The sequence below is a fragment of the Eublepharis macularius genome, chromosome 18 (genome assembly GCF_028583425.1).
Source record: "Eublepharis macularius isolate TG4126 chromosome 18, MPM_Emac_v1.0, whole genome shotgun sequence".
Lineage (NCBI taxonomy): Eukaryota > Metazoa > Chordata > Lepidosauria > Squamata > Eublepharidae > Eublepharis > Eublepharis macularius.
This window is the reverse complement of record NC_072807.1, coordinates 30,236,127-30,262,370: the sequence shown is the minus strand read 5'-3', so window position 1 is coordinate 30,262,370 and position 26,244 is coordinate 30,236,127. Positions and strand designations below refer to the sequence as shown.

At 42.0% G+C, this 26,244-nt stretch overlaps 1 protein-coding gene across 3 annotated transcripts in view; it reads left to right on the top strand.

Moving 5' to 3' along the window:
* Nucleotides 1–5,000: 5,000 nt before the first annotated feature.
* ATOSA (atos homolog A) overlaps nt 5,001–26,244 on the top strand; it is a 41,950-nt gene continuing 20,706 nt past the window's right edge. Inside the window, exons 1-2 of one of the 3 annotated variants that reach the window (XM_055002235.1) lie at nt 6,331–6,347; nt 16,366–16,489. In XM_055002235.1, coding sequence (XP_054858210.1) covers nt 16,453–16,489 — 37 coding nt within the window. In that variant the 5' untranslated portion in view covers nt 6,331–6,347; nt 16,366–16,452. Of the gene's footprint in view, nt 6,348–16,365; nt 16,490–26,244 lie in introns of those variants that run through there. The other 2 variants (XM_055002234.1, XM_055002233.1) reach the window with 2 other exon arrangements.

Below are 26,244 nucleotides of genomic sequence, written 5' to 3'. Positions count from 1 at the left end.
CTGGCTCTGTCTTTTTAAACTATACTTCCTGGCTAACATTGCATCTCCCCACACTTGACGAACGTGTGCCAAGGCCAGTTCCTTTCTCTGCCTCTACTTGAGCCTATTGCAAGGTTCAACAATATCACCCGGATCCTCAAGGGTGTATTCACCTGTGCATCTTTTTGCACAAGATGCATGCTATCACATGAACACATGAAGCTGCCATATACTGAACTCAGGCCACTGGTTCATCAAGATCCATATGGTCTACTCTGACTGGCAGCAGCTCAACAGGGTCTCAGGCAGAAGTCTTTCCCATCACCCACTGTCACATCCTTTTAAACTAGAGATGCTAGGGATTGAATGTGGGACCTTCTATACGCTAAGCAGACACTCTGCCAATGAGCCAGGGCCCCTCTCCTAGAAGTGCTCCTCTGCGATTTATGTTGGCCCAAGCTGGCCCCATTGTAAGAGAAGCAATGGATACAGGTCAGACATTAATAAAAGGAACAGAAAGCAGTGGGAGAGGATTTGAAATCTCTTTGAATATTCAGTAATAGATTTGAAGACTGCCAGACCTTTAGCACAGCAGTTTTTGAAGAGAAGCTCCTGTGAGAAGCTGCAGAGTTGGAATTCGTATGCAGATTTTAAACTATAAATTTGGGCTCAATGTGGTCTGGGAGTGGTTTCACTTCAGAAAGTAATTGTTTCTCTTTATAGGTTTATGTGCCCTATTTTGCCAGTTCATCAGCAGTCGGGAGTGGTCTCTTTTAATTGGATCTTGAAAATACAATATTTTTGGAATATTTGTCTTCCGGACCTCTCTTAGTCATTCTCTCCTCTCCCCCTCCGCCCTATATTTGCAACCTTCTGCATGTCTTTACCAGGTGTTTGGGGAACTGTCAGGCTTGTATGAGGGCCAGATAAATTATGCTTGGATATAGAGTGATGTTATTTTTGCATAATTACTGGAAGTTACAGAAAATGTTCTGTAGCATAAATTTGTATGTACTAGAATCCACTTTTTGATTAGGTTGAAAGCAGAATATATGTAATGAATATATTCTCTTGAGATATATACAGTATGCTATTTTTTTTTAAAAAAACAAATTTTTGTTCTAAACCAAATAAAGATACATTCCTGTGCACAAATCTTTACAGCCCGATTGTATGCAGAATTTAAACCCACTGTGACTTCTGCAAATTTAAGCACGCTGCATACGATTGGGTTTTCGATGGGATTACCTTCTTAATAGGAAGGGACTACATCTATTTTATTTTACTCTTATCAGGTGTTCATTAGGCTCTGAATTAACACCGTTCCTGATCAGAGGGCTTTATACACTCTGGAAAGGAAAAGAACGGACAAGAGGAGACAAGAGGTAAACGGCATGAGCAGATTAAGCAATGGAAGATCCGGCAGTGTGGAAGCCTACAGTTTCTCAGATTCTTACCTAAGAATCCTCACACTGTCTTAGGGAGGGCATGTCTGAATAATTTTTGCCCATAGGACAAGGAGGACTGCCCTCCAGATTTATTCCAGAGGGGTAGCCATATTAATTTGTTGCAACCAAAACAGCTATTTATTTTTATTTTTTATTTACTTTAGATTTTTATTCTGCCCTCCCGCATGTGGGCTCAGGGCGGATTGCAACACATTTAAAACACATCATAAATTTATATATTACAGAAATATAAAAACAGTTAAAACGTTTCAATAATACAACATACAAACAATATATAATCATTAGACGGCAGCAATCAATATATACTATTTAGAAACAAGATGGTGGACAGCCCTAAAAGGGAGGGTTCAAATCTTCCACTTTTCCCCTTATTGGCTGGAGGAGGCCGAGCCCAGCCTCAACCATATGCCTGGAAGAACATCTCAGTCTTGCAGGCCTGGTGAAACAATAACAAGTCCTGCTGGGCCCTGGTATCAATAGACAGAGAGTTCCACCAGGCTGGAGCCAGGACCGAAAAGGCCCTGGCTCTGGTTGAGGCTAGGCAGGCCTCCTTAGGGCCAGGGACCTCCAATAGTTGTTTCTTTCTCGATCGGAGCGTCCTCTGGGGCACATATGGGGAGAGGCAGTCCTGCAGATACGCTGGTCCCAGGCCGCATAGGGCTTTATAGGTCAATACCAGAACTTGAATCTGATCTGGTACTCCACTGGCAACCAATGCAGCTGGCGCAATACTGGTGTACACACTCTGCTTGGCGCTCCCATAGTAACATGCACCACTGCATTTTGTACCAGCTGTAATCTCCAGATCAGACTCAAGGGACTCTTATGGCACCTGAAATCCTAACAGATTGATTGAGACATAAGTTTTTGTGGGCAGAGAGAGGCATGAAACATTAGCTTCATTTGACAGTTGAAAAGGAAAACACTTCACACTTCTGACAAAGCGAGCTCTTCCCCAATGAACGCTTATACCACCATAAGTCTGTTAGTTCTTAAGTGTTTGGAGGGAGTGGATTTATGTTCCATATGACATGTCCATTAGTAACAACCTGACTCATGAGTAGTCCCAAATACTAAAGTGCAAAGTAAACATTTTTTTCTTTTCAACGGTTAAGAACCTACCTTACTTATTGCACTCGCCCAATATAATACATTCAGACCTCAAGAAAATTAGCACCAGCAGGTCTTCGCTTAATAGCCACTCAACCTGACTCATGAGTAAAGTGCACTAGCACGTTAGTATTGGGGTCTACTCATGAGTCAAGTTGAGTGGCCATTAAGTGAACAGTCAGGTAGAGGCTGCTTTAAAACTTTGTTTCAAGACTGTGACTGAACTGAATACACTGTTGTATTATGTGTAATTGTTTGGATGAAATAATAAGCATGACAGCATAACAATAAGAGGGGTTTTCTTGGTGAAAGCTGTATTAGGATATAGTATACACAATAAGTAGTTTTTCACTGTTTTTCTTCGTTAGTCTTTATGGCTTTCTGCAGGTGGTTACTTTTTTGTTGTAATACTCTCTCTTTATATCGTATGTCCATTATTAAGGCAAAGCTCTAAAGCAGGACAGACGGCTGTCATGCACTTGGGCAAAGGAACATGGGCAGATGCCCCCTTATCGGAGGACACTCCCAATTTTTCCCTTGAGGCATGTCCTCTGAAATGTCTGGGATCTGCTTCTGTCTAGTAAAACAAACTAGTAGTCGAGGGCACCTTTGAAGACTAACATTTATTCTAGCAATACGCATGTGTGAGTCAGAGCTGACTTAATCAGATGCACAAAGTGTTTATACAGATGCATTTCTACTAAAAACTACAAATAACAGAAGGGTGGGGGTGATGTTATAAAGGGAGGCCAGTTTACAAGAAGATCCAATTAAAAGAGCAATCAGTCCCTTCACAGTGAGTGAGGACCACTCCCAAGATAGATACGCAAAATAGTTTCAGCATAAAATCAGGTCTAATCTAGGAAAGCAAAGGGTAAAACATGATAAGGAGATCCAATTAGGAAAGTAAAAAGGTATGGTAGCTACTACAGCCCATGCCTTTTGGACCAGACTCTTTGAGGAGGGAAGTGCCACATTTTTAGGATAGTTTCAGATGGCTTTGCAAAGAGCAAGATCCAGGTCTAATAGCGCCTGAAAAGCCATTTTATTTGCAGGGGTTTAAATGCGGGGGGGGGGGGAAGAGACTTGGAAAAATGCTAATTGACCAACTTCACTTTGGATTCCACACTATGCAAGTCTGCTGAAGGGTGTGTTTTATTCCTGAAGAACCTTTCAGGAGGACAGGACAGCCTGACACTCAAGAAGGAACTGAGCTCTGCCTGCTCCCCCAGCCAGAGCTGCCCAAGGGTGAGTTGTGTTTCTATTTAAATTTTAAGCGTGGTAAACCTTAGGTCATTTAAAAATTACTTGTTGTCTATTTAGTATGACATTGCTCAAGGCCAGTTGGTCAAATGCACAGGGTCATTAAAGTATTTATTTAACTCACTGCATTTTATTTATTTATTTGTTTATAGTCTGCCGTTCTCACTGAGACCTCAGTAAGATTACACAATGTAAATCAGCATGATCCATGGCCGGGATTTTCAGTAAGCAATACAATAGGGTCTGGATTGCAGAAATGTGAAAGCATAATTCTCAATACAGAGGTGAATTACCTGTGCTTCTTGCCTCTATGAATGTCCATTAGCTTGTGCCCATTTTGCCCCCACTCCTTTTTAAAAATTAACTGCCTGTTAGTCTGCAGTAGAACAGCAAGGTCTGAGTCCAGCCTGGCACCTTAGAGATTAACCAGAGTTCAGAGTATAAATTTTTCCAGTTTCTGGAGTATAATAGTAAAGAGTCCAGTAGCACTTTTAAGACTAACCAACTTTATTGTCGCATAAGCTTTCGAGAGCCACAGCTCTCTTCGTTAGATGCATGAAGATGCTATTGGACTCTACTATTTTGCGACTACAGACTAACACGGCTAAATCCTCTGGATCTAGAGAATAAGCTGCCGCTGGACTCAACCTCTGCTGTTTAAAAAATAAGTTCAACCGGGAGAAGATCGGCTCTGCCCGTTTACGTGGTCGCAAAGGGTGGGAAAAAATCCCGCGATTGCCCCACACGCCTTTCTTCAACTCGGCTTCCCAGGCCCAAGTTTCGAGCCGGGCTTCGGTCACCATGACAACCGAACTGCCCCCGAAACGGAGCAAGGCCGCGGCCGCCGAAAGGCGATTGGCTCTTGCCTGGCCACGTGGCTTCGCTTCTTTTTTTTGGCCCCATTTTGACAGGGCCAATGGCTCTGGGAAGGAGGGCAAGCCGGGCAGCCTGCCCGCCGTGGCGGGTGGGCCCTAGCGCCGCCGTGTTCCTCCAGGGGCGGAGATCTCGGCGTCTCCCGCCCCTTTATTATTTTTTCCCCCTGCGCGCACGAGTCAGGCGCGGGCGGGCGCTGCGCGGGTGACCCGCTTTGGGCTGGAGGGTGCCCAGGAGGAGAGTTAGTCAGCAGAGGAGGAGGAAGAGGAGGAGGAAGGAGGGCACGGCGGAGTCATGGAAAACACTCCGCAGCCGCAGCCAGAGCAGCAGCAGCAGCAGGCGGCGGCAGGGGAGGCGGCGGCGGCGGCTTTGTGTTTAGGTTGAGCCCCAGGCCGGGGGGTCGAGGGCAGGTCGGCCTCCGCCTGGCCCGGCTGCTGCGGGCGAATTCCGGCTCCTCTCGCGCTCTGCCTCTGCGGGGGAAAGGCAGCCGGCAGCGGCTTGTGTGCGTGTTCGCGTAAAGCGATGAGGCTGCGACAGTCTTGCCCGGCCGGGGAGGCGCCGTGAGGGGGGATGGAGGGGCCGCGGGGGGCTGAGGCGAGGAAGGGCTGAGGCGGCGTCTGGGGTCCGGACGCCGACCCCCCCCCCTCAAGGCACAGAGAAACGAAGGGGGGCGAAGAAAGGCTTTTTGAGGGGATTTTGGTGAGGGTCGTTGGAGCGATGAGGCGCTGAAAGCCCCCCCCCGTCCGTCCCCCCTCCCTTAATCCTGATCCCCTCCCCCCGCTTTCCCCCTCCCTCCTTTTTCTTTGGGGTTGTGTGAGGTGAGGGTCGAGCGACGTCACCGCAAGGGGCGCGCGTGGAGGCCGGTTCAGACATTCGCGGGGCGGCCGCCCCAGACGCGGGGACGCTGCTTGGGGGGGTTGTTTGTTTTTACCGTTGGGGAGCAAAAGGTGGGGGAAGGGCTTGTCTTTATAGCCCCCCCCATACACACACACACGCACACATATATACATACATTCATATATGTGTGTGTATGTATATATATTTATATTTAGAGTGGCAGTGAGCGCCGGAGTGTCTTGCTAGGCTGTTTTATTTAGACTAGACAGGAGGAGGAGAGAAGAGGTCTAAGCTCTGCCCCCTTTCTGGCTGGCCGGTACTAAAAAAAAAATAGCAATGGACTCCAGCTTGGGTTGACATTGCCCTGAGCCCTGTGGTTCAGAGCTTTTGGCTCTGGCTTGGGTTGTGTGTGTGTATGAGGGCTTGGAGTTTAGCTTTTGTTTTCTAAGCTTTTTACCCCGGCAGGTTAGAAATAGACCTGTTCCGAGGCTGTGTCAAGGAAGGACGCATTGGCAAGTTCCAGAGAGAGGTAGAGAGAGACTGGCCTGTTTAGCTTTTTCTACCCCCCAGCAAACTGCTGCCTGCCACCACAATGAATGCCAAGAGGAGGCCTAGCTGCTACCTGTTCTTGTGAGCCGCGAAGGATCAAGGCTGAATTTTTATTTTATGACACCTGCAAAAGGAGGAGAGAGAAAATCTAGTTGTCAGGGGCATCGGCGAGACTACAGAGAGTGGGGGGGAAACGCTCCGTTAAGGCTTCTTCATTGAAAACTGTAGGGAAAAAATACATTGGACTGAAAATGAAGCCAGACAGAGGTAAATGATTTTATAAGTATTTCCATGTATAATTTTCAATAATGGATAATTGACTTCTTTAAAAATAGAGATCTTGTATTACGGGGTGGGTTTGAACCTTTTCATTCAGTCTCCTCATTTTGCTTTTAAGTCAGGAGTTTATCAACAGGCTATTGATAGCTGTCTGAAAGTTTTAAAGCTATTATGTAAATTGCTTGATTTGCTTCATCAGTCAAGAGCTGGGAGTTAGAAACCCATTGTGGAAAACACCCTTTGCCCTGGGAGATGGTGTAGTTTAAATAGCAAATAGTGTTGTACTTAGATTATCATTCAGTTGCAACATAACAAAAAATCAGTCACATATTACAATTGGCTTGGTATTGACAGTGCAGTCTCCCTGTACATGGGAGTTAGAAATATAGCCTTGAAACCTATGCAAAGAACCTAAAACTCATTCTGTTGGAATATCCAACATGTATTTCTGGTAGATTCCTAAATTGCTTTACCTGCGTTGTGTGCATGTATTTGTGCCTAGGAGATAAAATAAATGGGTCAAATAGTATTCACATCTTGGGTAGTTATTGCGAAGTCTGTTCTTGCCACTAGAGTAGTTTGTGTGTCAGGACTGCTGGCTTTAAATAATATTTATCCTTTTTTCTGTACATTGCTATATTTCATTAAGGAAGAAAGTTTGGAAAGTGACTTTAAATTAAATTCCATAATGCCCCCACGTATCATAGCAGTGATCAATCTCAGATTCCTCACCCTTTGTTTTTGTATGTATAATGCCATGTCTTGAAACAACTATACAGTCCTGGTACGTGAATCACTGCTGGTATGTAAAACATTAAGTAGTCCAGTTGTTGAGGATCTTTAAAAACATTGTGATGCATCAAAAAGGGGCGGGCTTTGTTTTTTGAGACACTTGCCTGCTGAGTATTTATTTTTAGGCTATTTTTGTATTCAAAAGTACTTTACATTCCATAGTACATCTCTTTAAGTATGTGGCATTATTTGAATGTACAAGAGTATGTGCCTCTTACCAGTGTTAGAATTGCTTGGGAAAGAGGAGCGGAGGGGATGTGCTGTGAAACAAAAGTGTGCTGTGCTCTTTAACAACTATTTTCAGAGTTCCATTGATGTTGTTAAGGTTGTGTTCTTTTCCATATGTTCCTGAGACTAAGCCCTACTTATACATGTGGTATGATTTTCTTCCCCATGTATTTGTGCATATTATTTGTCTATAAAGATGAAATCCTAAGTATAGTTACTTGGAAGTAAGGCCCACTGACCTCTACAGGACTTAATTCTGAATAAATATGCTTCGGGTCATTTTGCACACAACATATGAAGATAATGCAACTTGCAAATATTGAATCTCTGGATTACATCCTTGATCATTTTGTAACTGTTCTCACAGTCCAGTACCTTGGAGATGTTTGTCCAAGATTCTGGTCAATGACTTTACAGTTTGAAAAGACAGTAACATTTTTCTAGTGAGACACCTATTGAATAGTCAATCAGTGTTACCTGAGAGGGGAAGTGGACTGTGTCTGAAACCTGAGTGTATGGAAACCAACTTTTGGTGTATCGATTTGCATTTTATTATCTCAAAGTTCTGCATGGCTTAACTGTAGTAAAATTACCAGTAATAGCTTATATTGTTTGTCACAAAGTAAAGTTGGAGCATTTAAAAGTCAATAGCTATTTTGGAAACAAATAAATTGCATATGCTCACGAAAAATACAGTTTAACTGCTCCTGTTTTGCTATGGAATTTACAGAGGGGTAACGTGTATAGCCTAAATGCCTCATTGGGTCTACAGATGCTTTTTTGGAGGCTGAAATCTTGCAAATGTTTACATGTGCCAGTTCTCTGCCTAGCAGCTACACCACAGACAAGCAGTCAAGTGTACAATCACCTGCTTCCTTTAGTTGCGAATTAATAGCAGAGGACATAGGATGAGTGGAGCTGCTTTTAACTAAACTGCAGTACAATCTGTGAAGTACTCAACCAGCAGGAAGAAAAGTATTCTGCACTAGGCTGTAAAAGAGAAATGTTGTTTCTGTGCTTTATCTGTTGTTCTTGATTTGGTATGTTAGACCTTAATAATAGTCATTTTGTCTTTTCATTTATGACGATATTTGCAGCTTGGTGTAAAGTGATCATATCATCTGGGAATTTGGATAAGAAAAATAGGTGCCTGTAGAATGGAGTTGCACCCTTGACTTTATGTATAATCCTGTCATCCCCCTTCATGGTATCCATTGACGTGTTTTCTGGCACCCACATGCTTTCTTTTCCAAAATACGTCTTCCTCAAAGCAAATTTCTTCCACCTCATTGGAGCAGGAAGTGCTTCAGAAGATCCCAGAAAGCCTCACCTTTAGGACTGCAGGGAGCATCGATTCAAAAATGGCTCTTCCCATCATGCAAGGAAGATTGGCTTGGAACCTCTCCAGTCTTTGTGATTTTTGCTTCCCCTGGTGGCTGCTGTTTTTTAGTGGTGTTTACTCCCTTTCCTCAAAATTCCAAAAGTGCCCACAGACTAAACAGATTTGAGGGGGCCGTGGTACAGTTAAGTCTTCATTTACTGCAATCGGTGTTGCATAAAAGCACAATCCAGCAAAAGTTTAAATAAATTTTAATTGGCTTTGTATTTACTGGGAGAAATTTTTAAGCGGGAGCCTATTTGTTCAAACCAACAGTCCTGTTTAAAAGTGTTTACTTCAGCAGGATTGGATCTCCAGCCTTGAGTCAAGTGACTGGTTTTCTTTTTCCCTCTGAATTATTTTCATCTACATCTCCCCAGAATCCCTGAAGGAGACTCCCCTTTAGGATCATTCAGGAAGCCTACCCCTGCCTAACCCTGTACTAAGTTCCCCACATCAGTGTTTAAACACCATCCAGCAGGTGTGACAAACACATATTTAACAGTATAAGACTAGGTAAGGTTTCCTTTGCCATGAGGAAGCCCTACCCCTCCCAACGTCCCACAGCCATTGACCAAAGGACCCTTAAATAAGAGCTGCCAAGAGGCATGTCGAGCCCCCCGCCCCGGTTGCCCCTGTCTGATGGAAGTTTGCTGAATTTTTCAAACTTGAAAAAAAGAGTTGGTTGATACGCTGTGGAATGGGAAGGCTTCTGTTTCTTTGTTACACTTCTAGCAGGTTTAAGCTGTAAGTGTTACAAAGTAAGTGTATTGGGGCAGGGGGAGAATAGACAGATGATGACTGTTGAAATATTAGCATGTGAAATTTGTATTGCATAACTCCACTGAATTTTACATTGAATTTTATTACTTGCAAAACAACACCAACAATGTAACACAATTTTTGTAATGGTTGATTTGAGAGCGTTCTGTAAACAGCTAGCTCTTTGCAGCCAAGGATAATAAAACTGTGTTTTTGTAATCAGTAATTATGACAAGCAGTGTGTGAGCTGCAGGTGATGCTACTTCCTGTTTAGCCAGAGCAGCTGTTCTGAAAATGCCGAAGTTGTGCTTCTAGTTATAGATGTCACAGGTAAATGTTGGGAGGAGACAATACACTGGAAGTGATGCTGCTTCCTGTTGTACTGTGGAAGCTGTTCTGGCTGTTTTTCTGGCTGTTGGGATCATTCTGCTGAAAAATATAAAGGGGAGAGACCCATGGTGTGTGTTGGAAGTGTACCTATGACTACTTAATCCATATTTTTAAAAACAGTGCAGATTGAAACCTTACTGACAGGTGGTATGGATAATACTCTGGGAATCTAGCATTAATCCATGGCTAGATTTGCAGTTCCAGTCTAGGGTGCACAGATATAAAAAGGAGCCATTTGCACCGTGTTGTGTATAGAGTTTTATTTTCTCAGTTGATTTTAACCTCCCCTTGCATAGCCAAATATGAGTGCCTACTTATTCGTAACCTTCATACTGGTAATCAAAGATTAAGTGGAAGCTTAAGTAGTCACAACTGTGGCAATAATAGGCAAAAACTACCAGGAACTTGTATGTGGATGAAAACAGCATTGAGCCCTTAAGAGAGGCAAGAAGTGAACACTAAAGGAGTTGATAGGAAAATTTTTTTTACAGGTCTGAAAAGCTGAGACCCAGTGTGGTATAGCAGCTAGAGGACTAAGATCTGGGAGACCCAGGTTCGAATCTCCACTCTGCCATGGAATCTCCGTGATTGACCTTGGGCCAGTCACTCTCTCAACCTAACTTACCTCACGGGGTTGTTGTGAGGATAAAATGGAGGGGAGGAGAACAATGTAAGCCTCTTTGAGTGGAGAAAAGGCAGGGTATAAATGACGCAAAATGCTAGTGGAATTTTTAAACGAACAGATTTAAAATGGTTGAGACAGCTACCTGTCATCCATACCTAGTAGTGAATCCTTGTTTGTGGATGACTGACTGCATCCACAGCTGGGTCGCTAGTCATGGTGTTTTCACTCTGACTCGGTGTCAGCTGTGTTCTGGGATGGGAGTGGAAAGCACAATAGGTTGTCTCCTGTTAATTTGCTGTTCTAAGGGGACACTGCTGTCTAAAGCAAAATACCTCGATATGAGATTAGCTGACATTCTTCCACAGGCTAGTTTTCATTTAGGTTCTTGGGTCTCTGAGGAAATTGGGGTTCTGAACCAGCATCGGGGTGATGGAGTGACAGGGAAGGAGAGGCCACTTATTTGTAGCAATGAGTACCATTAACGGCATGGTCCCAGCATAATGACAAGCTGTGGTTTGCTGCAGGAGGAAACCTTTGGGATTCTTGGTCTTACATATGTCTGAAATTATTTCTGCTTTCACAGTAGAGATGCCCACATTTTGTCTTGTCCTTCTGTCCCAACTGGGGTTAAACTGTGGTTCAGCACCCTGGTTAAGAGAAGTGAACCAACTGTAACTTGGGGTTTAGATGTTAAGAAAAAGGCCATGGCTTGCTATTAAAGCAGGACTAATCAATATCCCAAGTTTTACTGGGAGGGAAGCACACCAGTTGTGGTGTGGGGACAGATGGGTCTGGTCCAAAATGAGTGGCTCCAGCAGTTTTGCAAGCCAGCATTGTAAGGGGGCATTCCTCTTAGAACTTTTAGCTGCAACAGTGATGAGTGTTGGCTAACCAGCTGCTTCCTTGGCAGTACAGGAAGTGATAACTGGTATATTGCCATTGATTATCGGCTTAGGCACTTTAGCAGAAACAAGATACTTCTGTGGCACTGGTGGAGCTTGTCTCTGCTTGTTACTGTCCAACAGAAGCCTGTTGGTTAGTAACTGACAAGTTAAATGGCCGGTCTGCCCTGGCACACAAGCCAGAAGACTCCTTTGGATTCCTTACTGTTATGTTAATCCATGTCAGTGAATCTAGAGCACCTAAACTTGTGTCTCGATTTCAGTAGGTCAGCCATCACTTCCTGTGGTTATCCCAGTATAGGTATGATAGAAGAGCTCCGTGCTATCTGTTGACTTATTTTGAGGTTTGTGCGTGCCTGTCAAAATAAACTTTTTTTATTCATTTGTCTCTAATAATTGGGCTGCTTGAAATAGGACATGAAAGAAATACAGTTTTGTTCAAGTTCTGTGCCAAAATAAATTTTCAGTCTTAAACTAGTTTTACACATCCCTTCCGCCCCCACCCCCCCACTAAAGCACAACAAGGCAAGTAGGCCTTATAAATATTATCTGTGTCAGTTTGAGTTGTGCCATATTTAATGTGCTTAACGTTGCCTTTTCTCCAAAGTAGATTAGAGTATCTGCCTCTGTTTCTCTGATTCCTAGTTCTGTTACCTCAAAAAGGCCGGAAGAACTTTCTCAGATTTCCTTGCCAGTGGTAAAATGTAATGAACATAGCAGTGTGGGGAGGGATTGGCAACTAAATTTGCAGAATCATGTTGATGAAGAAAGGGCAAAATAGGAGTGGACTCTACCATAATGATAGCTGTAACTGTGTTAGAATAGTAGTACTCAATATATTCCAATATAGGATGGCTGACAGCACAGATTGGTGCCATGGAATGGGGGGAAATGTGGTTTCTCAGGAATGCTCTGGTTTGTTTAATGGTCCTCAAAACTCTAAATCACTGCATCTCAGTCAGAAGCATTTGGGCTGCCATATTTACTGGCAATGTTTGTAAAACACCAGACTTTATAAGATTGTTCTGAAAAGATCCCTGCTATCTGTGGTCTCCTTAGAGAAGAGTGATTATCAGAGAGGGGACTTTTTTCAGTGATGTCACTTTGCGTTTGAAATGCTTCCCACTTGAGCTTGGCCTGGCACCCACCTTATTTCCTTCAGGTGCCATGTCAAAACATTTCTTTTTGCTCAAGCTTTTAGTGGAGGGGCTCCATTTCTTTAGATGTTTTTTATGGCCTGCATCTAGCCTGAGGATGTGTTTTATAAATACAATGTTGCCAGCTCAGTATATTAGCTGTTTTTATGGCCTGGCTTATTTTTAGTTGCTTGTTTGGTTTTGTTGCAACGTTTTAGTTGTGAGCTGCCCTGAGCAGTTCTCTGGAGAGGCGGTTTGTAAGTTTTCTAAATAAATTATATCCCCAAGCATAAAGTATTAGTTTGTAGTCATAGTAAGCTTTAGGGCTGTTGATGTGTGAGTTATAGAACAGCTTGAATCGAGTGGAGAGGACTTGTAATTCCTTGCTTAGAAGGTGGTCCTTGTGATTGGGAATTACCCATATGGCTTTCATGCTTGTTTTGTGACTACATGCTGTCATTGCAAATGCAGTCTTCTTTTAAGTGTGGCTTAGTTCTTTGGACCATCTGCACAAAACAAAATGTAGAATGGAAGAATGATAGAAATGTATCCTAAAGTGAGGCAATGCAAGAATAGAAGAAGAGCCCTGGCAGATTAGGGCTAATAGGGCTTATAGAACAAGGCCTTTCCTTGATGTTCCCTTCTAGCCCTGGTCTTCAAAGGTTTACTGCCTCGGAATATGGAGGTTCCTTGGAATATGGAGGTTCCTCTCATCATAGCTAGTAGCCACTGATATCACCCATGAATCTTGTCTAATCACCTTCTAAAAAGCCACCTGTGCTAGTGGCCATCCCTATGTCCTTTTTAGTAAAGAAGTATTTCTTTTTGACTGTCATGAAACTATTGCCCCTCAACTTAATTGGGTGCTCTTAAGTTCTATTATCATGGGAAAGAAAGAAAAATTCTTTCTGTCCACTTTTCTCCAGGCCATGCATAATTTTATAAAAACATCAATTGTATACAGTTTATAGAGCGCTATGAATAAATGTATTTATCCCAAAGGAGAGTATATCCAGTGAACTGTAGTTGAAGACTAGGAGGCATTTACACGGAGCAAGAAGAGAGTATACAAGTAACAGGAGAACAAAACAAAGCCTGTTGGCTGACTTAATACATGAAGGGAGGTGCGCACAATGAAACAGGGAGAAAGCTTATGAGTTGTGTAGAAGTAGGCTCCAAGTAAATGAGTTGTTCAATACTCTTACAGAGAGATTGATATTATTAAAACAAATATGATGATGTCATGTAACATCACCTAGAAAGTGATTAGCCAATCAGAGTGACTTAATGAGTGGGCCCTGGATCATGGAATGTCTTCATTAATTTTTGTTAGTAATGATTGTGTTCTGACCAAGAGAAGGTACAGGCCAGCTTTGCTGATTGAGATAGAGACACGACTGAATAAGGGCATGTTTGTCATTCCTGGAAAAACACAGATGAGAGGAAGATAAAGAGTAGGAATAGAAAAATTGCTCATGGTGCTTTTCCTTTGGTTTTTGATGCTGTTTGTTCACTCACTCATTCCTGAGAATCCACCTTTCCAAACAGCTGCCTTTCTGTAACTCTTCTGATGTTGTCTTCTTGTCCCCCACCCACCCAATCTGCTGGTCTGTGCTTCCAGTGCAATTGCTGCACGGTTTCTTTTGAGGTGAAACCAGACCAATTGTGATTGCCTCATGTAGCGTACAAAGTTGCCTGCCTGTCTATATTTACTCAAATGCAAGGCTAGTTTCTATGCAAATACAAGACTGATCAAAAAAAGGAAGAAAGAAAAGACGAGATTGTCACATACAAATTACATTTATGCCTCACAATAATCTCATCAGGTATAACATTTTGTGTGTGTGTGTGTGTGTGTGTGTTTGGGGGTGTGTGGATCTCATTCAAGCCAGTAAATACTGTATTTCCCTCACCACCCTCTCACCCACCTGAAACTAACAAGGGAAGGCTACCTTTCCTAATCCTTTCTTTAAAAAGTTGTGTGCATCAGCAGTGGTGTGCTTACATGCCCTTTTCAAAGAGGGAAACAAAGTCCAACTGAATTTACGTGCCAATACAGCTGTTTTTCACACCTGTCAGATAATGCCCTGGGCAATTAGTCTGAACCCTCTCCTGTCCATTGGGAGAAAATTGTTAACAAACAATAGAGTACAGTAGTCCTCTTCCCTACTCAGAAGAAGAAAACCTTGGGCAGAGTTCCTTCACTTCCTACACAGCAGCACAAATACTGGATTACTTTATCTTCCAGCTAATCCAGTACTGCTTGGGTTCTACAAGGGGGCAGATGGGGTACGCGTTGTCATGCCTCCTCCATGGTACCTTATGCTGTGGTTTCAGTGTCCCTATGGCCCTATTGGCTCAACCCCTCTCTTGGTTACAACTCTCAACATCCGATATATTCACTGTTCTTGTAGAGTGAGAGAACAAGAAAGATGGCTTTGCCTACATATTGCTGCCTGGCCTCTCTCATGCTTAGCCCACCTGTGGACGAGGGCTTTCTTGTATATTATGTAAAGCCTCTAACTTCCTTCTTCCCACGAGCCTCTGTAGTCACCTTTACTGCTTCTAACTGGGGGGGAGGGCACTGCAGATTCTGACTATGACTTGCCTGTTGACATCAGCTAGGGTCTCTCTCCCTGTTTTCCTCTGCATTGGCTGGCCATGTGGCAAAATCCCAGGAAGGCCTACCAGTGAAAGTACCTACTTGAAAAAAGGCAGAGATAATGTTTTTGGAAGCTTTGTTTTCACTGGAAGTTAAATTTTAAATTCATGGAACACCTATGCTTGTCCGTGAACTGGGAGTGGGTATTGCAACTAATCTAAAAGAAGGATCTTTCTCCTTTCTATAAGGAGTGACCAGGGAAGGCGTACCCGTAACAGCTAGACCAAGTGAATGTGGTCTGATGTTTCCAGGTCTGGTTAGGAGGCATGGAGAATTGAGCTGCAGCAATCTATTAGTATAGATGGGACAGCACTCTCTGAGAGATTTTGGAGTAAGTGGAGGCCTAATTGTGGCATGCAATACCCAGGGGCAGGCAGGATGAATGAGGTATGGTGTTCAGGGCCAGAAAGCTCCAGAAACTGTGACTTGGGGTAAGAAATTCACCAGTTCATTTTCTGAGCATTTTAAAAGGCTTAAGGTCAGTTCTCCTTTGAATTTAATTGCATAAGAACATTTGTCTGATTAAAATCTCTCTTTCTGCACGGAGGTCTTCTATGCATCTAGCAGGAACATTTTTTCCCTGTATTGCTCCCCCCACCAGTGCTGCCTGTTTAGAATGTGCAGATCCTTGAGTATCCTAAATTCTAGTTTTAAGTTAGTGGTTCTTAGAAAATTAGAAGTAATAATTGATGTTTCTCACCTCTCTGCAATTTTGAAAAGATCAGATTCATCCTAATCGTCGTCTTGCTTTCCAAACGCTCCTTTGGTTGTGTGTGTGTGTGAAAGTAATGGTGATTGTATATCTTTATTATTTGAATGGTATTAATAGCAACTCTTGGTGCCATATTTAGTGGCTCTGGCTACTTGTTGTTCTGCTGTTCTTTCCTCTCAAATTGCCCAAACACAGCTGGGTTCACAAGAGGAGAAAGGAAAACATGATACTACTGCCAAACAGACAGGAAACTGTAGTAGACCTTGCGAGCGGCCGAAGGGCTTAAACACGCCTTCCGTCCAATCAGCTGTGAGTTCTGTTGCTATGTGCACTCTTTACTCTGCCTTCTTTGTAGGGGAAAAAAATGTCTTGCACAGAGAGGCTGAGTAGGCACCCAAAGCTGAACATTTTTGTTCCAGCCACTGCAGACATCTGGATCCCTGAAACACTGGCAGCGTAGCTGACTTGCTGCCAGAAAACAACTTCTTTTCCACAACGACCCCAGTATGGTTTACAGTGGAAACAGATGGCTGCATGTAGAAGGTGTGTAATCGAAAGAATGTAGTAATTGTAAATGCTGAAATATCTTTTTAAGTTGTTTATGAGCCTGAATGGGTTCTTCGGTAGAATTGGCATTAAGCTCATACAGGCTATGGTTTCTTCTGTCTGCGTGTCAATGCTGAACAAAGGTAATTTTCATTTAATAGTTTTGCAGTTTGCTTGCAGTGACCAAGTGATGTTGAAAACAATCCAGGATTGTTGATTCTGAACAAAGGCAGGCAGGGGAGGAGAAATGATAAACAAGAAAAGAAGGAGATGCTGTCTGTCAAAGGCACTCTTATTTTTACAACAAAAGAATATCTGCACAACACTATCAGTGGTAGGTGCTGAACTTTGACTTAATGTTTTGGTTATTGAATAGCCGTGTTAATAATTTCACAGTTATAACTTGAGCTGAGAAAACTACTTGATACTAAGTTTGAATTTTACATGGCTTCACCTTTCCGTATAGTTGTTAGTAATATACCTAGGGAAATAAATACTTTTTCAGAATAATTTGTGTCAGATTTTCTTGATAACGGCTGTTATATATGCACAGTATCCGCTTTTAATGTTACCATAGAAGAGCTTCTTATAGCCAAATGTATTGCTTGCTTTACTTGTTTACTATGAAAACAAAAGACTTGGCTGACAGTACTTCTTTTGTGTTCTTTTTGTTTGTTACATAGGTCAAAGTTCTTTCAAAACACAAGGAAATTATTACAGTACTTTCGTTTGTTGTAATAGCAAAGATCATCACAGCATTATCCATCTTTGTCATTTGTTTAGGGCAAAGAAAGGTTATACAAATAGCATCCAGCCATTTGGCTACCTGAAAACTAATTTAAACTTGAAAACCGACGCACCATTGTTCTTCACTTGAGGACATTAGACCTTTTCAGGTGTTCGTCTGCGAACACTTGCTGGGGGGGGCAGGGGGAGCGGGAACATTTGTGCTTGGGATAGTGCTTTCTGGCTCTAGATCCCTGTCATCCTCCGTGCATTAGAGCATCTGCACCGAGTCCCCATGCTTGTTCACTCTTCTGCATGATTGGGACCCTGCTTCTTGCAGAGTTCCTGATCATGTGGAGGAGCTTACGCATGGAAGTTCTTCTTGCGGATGTGCAGTTGAGCTTGCATATGTTGGGGTGGAGCCCTTTTGCTCCCCTCTACATATATTAATTGAACATGTGGATAAACATCTGAAGAGGACTCTTGCTCATGTGAGACGCAGTTACAAAGAAATACAAGGTTCTAATAGGATTTATTAATTCTATTTATGCGCATCTGTTGGTAGCTTGGAAAGGCGCAGAACTCTGATCTGTTAGCTATTCTTGATCCACGTAATCATCCTCTACAAGAGTGGAGAAGATCATACTTGGACTGTTTGCTTTTTCAGAGTCCTAGAAAAATGCTGTGGGTTAGTAAGCACATAATCGCAATAAAAGATAGCATCAAGTGACTGAAGAAGTGTATTACAACATAATCACCATCTTTTAAAGCTATCCAGCCCACAGGATAAGCAATCTAAAGCTCTAGTTACAGCTCTACAGTACAGGGAAGCACAAGTGCTTGGATTTCTCAGTTCCTTTGTTGAAAATGGAATGCTCCGCCTGCTCATGAAGACCTTGCTGATAGCTTCCTGCTCTGTAGAAGACTATGAGAAATGTAGGCACATGTAGTCCTCTTTGCAATCACGGTCACCCTTTACAAGTTCCCCCTGGTGCTCGCTGCATATGCATGATGTGTCCATGCTTACAACAGCTTCCCTATTCCCGTCAGCGGAAACTGCAACTGTGTACACTTACTCCTTTAAGTGCACAGAGTTACCACTTCCATGTAAGTGACCGGAGAAGCACATTTGAATGTGAGCTCCATGCATACATGATGCTGCATTTAGGTCTCTGGATTATGGCCACAATGTCTTTGTAAGCCGTATTTATAGTGAGTTCCTCTAAAAAGTCATGCCTCTGTCTCTGGGCAAATGTATGTGTAAACAAATAAAAAAAATGTGCGTGTCGTGTTTGTCTTTCTGCATGTTTGAGAAACTTGGGAGACCTTCCTGTTGTCGGCTTTCTAGCTGACATAAAAATGGAAGGAACTGTGTCTAACTTAAGATAACTTTTAACAAAATGTACAAGAAGGCCTGTTTAGGCATAAGCTCTTCCCAAAAACCCTACTTGGTTTAAAGGATCAAAAGGGGCATGCTTAAGCTGAAGCCCACTTCCTACTTTTCACGTGTCTTCCACTTCCAAGCAGTCAGTTTCAAGTCTCTTCTACACTGGCTTGTATGGTGCGAGAGAGATGTTTGATCTGTGGTGGACATCTTTTCTGTTTCCATCAGACTTTTAATGGGGAAGGGGGAATTTGTTTGCCTTCATTCTTATGATGATTTCTAAAGTGTAATATGAAGGGCTGCCTTGTGGCAGTCATCTAATATGTTTTAGACTTATATTTGGCAGAGCTTGAAGAACTTGGGTGTCTGAAGAAATTATTTTAATGCACTATAGGTGTTATTAAATCAAGTGTATAACTGGAGGTCATGATGCAGTCCACAGTCCCCTGTGAAGATGATATGATGTCCCTCATATAGGGCACATATTGAATAGTTTTTATAAAATTAAAATCTGTTAAGTGGCCCTGATGATTACCCATGCTTACGTTTTGCACGTTCACTACCCACTATGTTGCCAGTTCTGTAAATGGGTTTTGCAAATTCCAGTACAACTTGTGCATTTCCTATAGTACAGAGAGAGTTATTCCCCTTCCCAAAGTTTGAGAATCTGTGGAAGCAATTGCTCAGTTGAACTTTGACTCCTGAATATCAGGGTATCGTCACAAGATAAAAGTTCTGAAAGCCCATCAGGATACTGTGGTTAGTTCTGGCAGAGGGAACCTTGACTGTCAAAAGCTCAGACCTTGGAAATCTAGTTGGACTTGAAGGGACTATTGGACCTGGATCTTGCTCTTTGACTGCGAACCAACATGGCTACCCACCTGAAACTATCTGCTGTCAGGTTGTAACACAGAGAGATTTGTTAAGCAGAAAATATTGAAATTTGAGGAAGGGGAGCAGGGATGAAGATGTGAAAAATGCTTTGGAAGTTATCAAAGTAAGCACAGGGCAGTCAGTTCTACGAATAACTGCTCTTTGAAGTTATCTGTGTTAGAAGGTTTTGGACCTTGCTAAGCTGAACATTTGTTGTTGAACCACTTCAAGCAGGAGTTTACATGCAGATATACATAAAAAGAGCTGTTCCCTGTGTAAGGTTATACTTTTCGCTATAATGTATTTATCCCCAGGGGGGGAAAAGTTTGTAACTGAAATGGAAAAATAAATAAGTAGTATTTAAAAAAAATAAGAAGCTTTGCTGCATGGTTTGTAAGTGCACCTGTCACTTTTCTTATGTACAGCTAACTAATTCTTTGCAGCTTTATTTGATGCGGAAATGGTCTTGCTAGTTTGTGACAGTGTCTGGTTGTGTGCTATACAGGTATCATGAAGATCTCTGCCCAGAGTGGTTTTGTAGCATTTTTTTAAAAAGGCACCTTTAAAAAAAAGAAATCAGTCCTAGATTTCTTTAAACGTGCAAATGGTGTCTCATACTGAGATGGCCTTCCTATCTGGAGCATGGAGAAGGGGGAAAATCTGACACCCAATTTGTAGCCAAACCTTTGTTAAATGTGTCTGCCTGATGAATTGTGAATTGAGGGGGACTGGGCTTGCTTTTGGGTGGGTAGGAGAAACAACATAGTGGGTTCTCTTTGGATGTAGGGCCATGTGTACGCCTTTCCATTTGTTATCTTGGTTAAAAGCATTTCCAAGATGGCTGGGGTGTAAAGGTCCAGTGTTCTTAACAGGCAAGGCTTATGTCTTTACAACTGGGGACAGAACATCTTCAGGCTTAATTGTACCACAAACCTAGAGCTGGACAAATAATGTGGACTGTATTGAGGGTGGGAGGCAGTTCTGTTCTTACTGATAAGGCTCAAAACCTTTGGAGGAACTTCTGCTTATCTAACAGGCTTTGCGAATCCCAGCTTTTTAACCAGCTATTATTTTATATGGAGTTTTAAAAAGTAGGTGTGAGGGAATGGCATTTCTCCATAGCAAGTTTCTAGTTAAGTTGGGAAATGTAAATTCTCCAGTAGGCAGTAGTAAGGAAAAAGATACCCTATCTTTGCAGCAGCTGCAGGAGAGAAATTAGAGTGAGACAAAGTAGTTTGTTCAAACCGCTCAGTGAGCGACTCCAGATCTCTTCGGCCCAAGTCCAAGAACTCTGTCTTTGAGAAATGTAGATTTGAGCTGTAGTTTTCTCAAATGCTGAGTTCTGGTGTTATCTCAGTGAAATAGAAACTACAGCAAAGTTGCCACCTCTTGAGTCTGGGATGGTGTAGATCGATTGTACTTTGCAGTTCCTCTCTGCATCAGACTTAAGGCAGTCTTTCAAGGGATAATGTCTTTTCTGCAATTGTAGGTGCATGTGAAACTGCTGTGAGAACAATGAAAAGTAAGGAACAGGATTATAGATCTGTGAGATCCAGCATTGTGTGCCTGGCTTTTATGGAAACAGGCTGCAGCATCTGTTCTGTGTATGTATGTGTTCTCCCCCCCCCCCCGCCCTCAGAATTAAGTGTGGAGGAACAAGCAAAGTACAGAGGAGAGAAATGCAGCAGCCACAGACCCAGAGCAACAGCAGCAGTTCTCCCACTCGGTGGAAAGTATTGGCATGTTGTTGTATTTTAATGCATGGGACTAACAATGCTACAGAAGAATTTTAGAACTGATGCCCATTGTGGGGGGGAAAATTTTCAAGTCCCTTGTAGAGCAGCCATTCTACCTAAATATTATTTAGCTGGCAAGAAAACACGTAAGGGACAAACATTCAGTTTATGCCCTAGCCTGTGAACACATTTCACTTATCCGATGTCTTCTACCTTCCTAAGGAAAACAGAGTACTTGCACTGTGTTTAGGGACAGCCCCTCTCCCCCCCCATTTTAATATTTATTTAGATCCAATGTCATCGTAACTCCGTCTCCTTTCTTTTTACCTATTCAGGGATGAAAGAATGAGATTTGATTAGAAAAACTCATGCCGCTGTTAATCTGCCTGGCTTGCAAGGCTAACTGGCGAGGTTACCTTGGAGCTGTGTATTTTGAGCTGTGAATCCTGGCCCTTAGAAAATATGTTCTAAGAATACGCAGCACAGGGTGTTACAAAACATACATGCAACAATAACCTTCCCTCAGAATAGGCTTGCAATTGGGATAACCCCCTGGGAGAACAGGGGTGAAATTAGGTCATGCAAAGACACTACTGTAGATGAGCCTATTGAGTTTTTGTTTTGTTTGAGATCGCTCTGAATGTACTGAAAATGCTCCTTTTTACTGTTGTGTATTTGTACATTCTACGTATAACTGACTAATTTGAGTCATATAATGGAAACACGCTAATAAATGAGTAAGAATTAAGCATAAAATCTCTGGTTAATTTTTCATTGTGAATTAACTTAATCCTTGTATTCAGAGAACAAATGAGAAAAGTCTTATAAGCTGTTGTGCTATATGGAATATTTTTATGGAAAATAAAGGAATGTGAAAGATACTGGTTAAGTGTATTGGAGAAAACCATCCCTGTCAATTTTGTGGGAATTTTTACAGTCATTACAGTAGGCCTAAGCATGTTTACCTGAAACAAGTCCTGTTAATTCATGAGCTAGTTAAGCAAGTGTTCTTATATAGCTCTCTTGATACTACATATTTAGCCCTCTTGAATCACCCAAGAGCTTATAGCTTTCACTTGAACCAAATAAGGGGTAAGAATGTTTCTAAGATTCAAAACAGACTAAACTGTTTTGGCAGCATTTTTAGGATTTGACTGCAAATTGGGAGGAAAGCCCCCCTATGTAATACAGTTTTAATAAGACATTGTAAGGTTGCGTTACATTCAAACTCTCCATACTGGGATATGAATTTTAAGCTGGGCAAAGCTGTGCTGTTTTGAACTTGTGTGTGTTGACTGATAGTCTAAAATTACAGTATTTAAAATAGAACCTCTCAGGTGTCACTCTGAGTCCTTGCTCACACTCTCAAATTCATCATGTCTGATGCCTTGATTAAAAAACAATGATTCCATCCTACCTGATCTGAAGCTGCAGCCGCTTCCTTCCTCCGTTGGAGACAACATAATTCTTGGTGAAATTATCCAGTGTCCTCCCCTTCCCATGGAACTCCCCCCCGCCCTGCCCCCCCGAAAACTCACCCATGTTTTGCATTCCAAACTAACATAGAGGAAAACTTATTGTCAGAATTAACAGTTTGTTTTAAAATGTGTCTTAAAGGCTGCATTTGAAAAGTTGCCCCTGACCTGTCAAATGGTGAGAAAGTGTTCTGAATTTTGTTGGGCGGGTATAATTTTCATGGTGTTTATTCCAGAGAAATTGTTTATCTCTTAAAAAACTGGGAGATGTTGTAAGCTTTTGGATAAGTTGATGGCCAGATTTGCACCCCCCCCCCAAACCCTCAAGCCGTACATGTTTAGTCAGCAAGCTATGCAAATCCGATGTGAATTTGTTTAGTCTGCCTTGTTCCCTTGGCACAAAAAAGTTGCAGTGTTTTCAAGGTTCCATCTAAATACCCAATATCTCTTGACTGCTTTTTTTAACACTAGAGCTCCTTTTATTGCTTTTGCCAGGTAGCTTGAAAAAATATTTTAAAGAATTGTTAATTTTAAACATACTTCATTCTCTTGGAACATGTATCTGTGCTATTGTGTGAAATTCCTCTGAGATGATAGTGGCATCCCTGTTTTGATATTCGACCACCAAAGGAGTATTAATTCAGAGAACTGTATATTGTCAAGGTTAGGGGAAGAGACCTTTCCAGGGAGGCTGTGGCTTCTGTCTCAGCATCCACAGCCCCGGCTTCTGCTCCTAGAAGGAAGCATTCTCCCCCCCTCCCCTTAAGTTAAGAGAGGGAGAAAACCAAGTGGTTCACTTTACAAATGACTCCCAAATTTGGGTTGGAATCAAAACTAGTCTGTTGGCTGTGCAGTGAAGAAATATCCTATTATACTGAGCAAGGGGAACTAAAGCAGTTTCCTTGATTTAGGAAGCATCTTATTGTAACACCGCGACTTTACTTCCCTTTTGTTTTGGGTTTTTTTTTTCTTTCCCTAGTCAGGGTGTGTGGATAAAGTATAGATCTACACAGAACAATGAAAATTGCTGATGGCAACAATTTGTGTGTTTCTTTCCCTGGATTGTTTTGTTTTAAAATGCCTGAAACTGACATGTGGTTCTCTCAGTCTGGAGAACAGAAGACAATAGCTGCATTGGCCTGATAGAGAAGGAAGATAGGATAGGAAATTACTGCAGCAGTGGACTCATCTGTGTGTTTCTGCTACTTGCTGCAATGTGATCTAAATGATGGAAGGACTTGGGAAATTGTAGGGCAGAGGAGCTAATACATGACCATGCAGTGCAGTGGGATAATTGAACATCAGACACATTGTCCTGAATTGGCCCAGTTAATTGTCCATTGCTCACTTGTATATGTTAATTAATAGATCAACCTCTACAGACAAGTTAAGCCTTTAATATTGACTAGTATTGAGGCTACCCTAAGCAGAAAAAAAAGCCACCTGTTTCCCCAAGATTATGCATGCTTAAAATGGCAAAGTAAATGCCTACATTCAGCATAAATCCTGTTTTGCCTATTCTTCCAGATACATTAAATCACATAGTGATGCCTGGTACCTGAAAATTGTACAGGAACTGATGTGACACAGTTCCTGCTAGTGCCCACTGTAGAATCTACGCTTTGGGGATTGTGTGAATTGGCCCTTTAGCAAACCTGTCAACAAACTGGTGAAATATTCCTTTGTAGTTTTTAAGTCTTCATAGAGAAGGTAGCAGAAAAGGGAGATTTATACTGTAATTCTAAGGCTGTTGACTTCAGTGGACTTAGAATGATGTAACTTTGCTTAAGATTGCACTATTAAGAACTAAGGAAGTTGGAAATCTGGTAAGTGATTTTGTTTTTTAAAAAATAATCTTACTGAAAACAAAACTTGGTGATCTTTTCCTAGCTCATATATGGAATATAAATAGCCGGGCAATTAAAAGAAAAGATTATTGTATATTTTAAGCCTTAGCTCTTCCTTGCAATATTTTAAAAATGTCTTTATGTAATCAGTTAGCAAATTAAGCACAAAAGGAAAAGGGGCACTACTAATAATTTTGTTCTTGAGCAAGTAGGTCATGGGATGCCACTCAGAGTTTACGACTTTGTCAGGTAGTTTCAGGTTGATTTGAATCCTAGGATCTCTTGCGCAAAGATATAGTTCAGTTACAAGTTTCAATGAACCTGCCACAACAGTTGAGCAAACTATTCACATGACATCTGTATTTCTAAAACTTGAGCTGCTTTTCCAGATTTTCTTCCAGCTTGGCCTTTTCTAAATGAAGTGTGTCATTTTTAGGATTTATTCAAGTGTGGCTGTGTTAGTCTTTATAGAAACAATATTAAGAAAACAGTTGCAGCATATACACTGAGAGCCAGTTTGGTGTAGTGGTTAAGAGCGCGGGACTCTAATCTGGAGAACTGGGTTTGATTCCCCCCTCCTCGACTTGAAGTCAGATGGGTGACCTTGGGTCAGTCACAGCTCTCTCAGAGCTCTCTCAGCCCCACCCACCTCACAGGGTGATTATTGTTGTGGGGATAATAATTACATACTTTGTAAACTGCTCTGAGTGGGTGTTAAGTTGTCCTGAAAGGTGGTATAAAAATTGAATGTTGTTGTACTACTACTACTACTGTCTAATCAGCCATTCAGCATTGATACTATTACATTTTATGTTTTTCAGTTTTTCATTATGTTGAATGTCCCTTGTCATCATATCTGACTCTTGTCTCTCGCCTGGGAAATAATTTTTTACTAATTCTGCCAATTTGGTGGTGATGGGGTGGGGAGAGATGGGTGCTTCCTCTCCTTTAGCGAAACCACTGTGGACCATAAATGTTTTTTGAAAATTGTAATCATTAGAAATGCCTGGACTGGTACCACTGAAACAGAATGCAAAATGAGGGCTGCATTGTTTTCGCAATAGGGGAGGGGGGCTGTGCAATAGAAACATAAAACAGGGGGGTTTGTTACATTATACATCTGCTGGAATCAAGTATCTCAGTGTAATTTATGAAGAGCACTCCCAGCTGCTGCTTTATCTACTGAGGGTTGCTGAATTTTAATTCCTTATACTAGTTTAGACTGGACTTGTACTGTAACAATGAATACTCTGTGTGTTCCTTGTTAAACCATGCTTGGCACAAGATGCGGCAAAAACTAAAAGCTGAGATTTCTAAACCATTATGTATGGTAGGCGTACCAGCATTGTAAAACTTACTCTAAAGGGCATTTCTGAGGTGCCACACATCTCTTCTTTCCCACTGAGTATCAAAGGTTACTATATTCTAGCATTAATTGGTCTTAATGATGACAGGTGTAGCGCCATGTAGAGTTAATGCAGAGCCTCAATGTTGGATTTGTTGACAATGATGCTGAATATTAACAATGAAGCTGTGGCAATGAGAGTTTCAGCCTCGAACACCCCTGAGCAGTAATGACAGTGATCTATTGTCCCTCCCAACATGGAAGCTTTGAGCTGGAATATTTCATCGGCACAAAGGATCCCATGTCGACATGAAATAGTATGGGCTTGTTTTGTTTTACAGAATGTCACAGGAGTAGTTAGCAGGT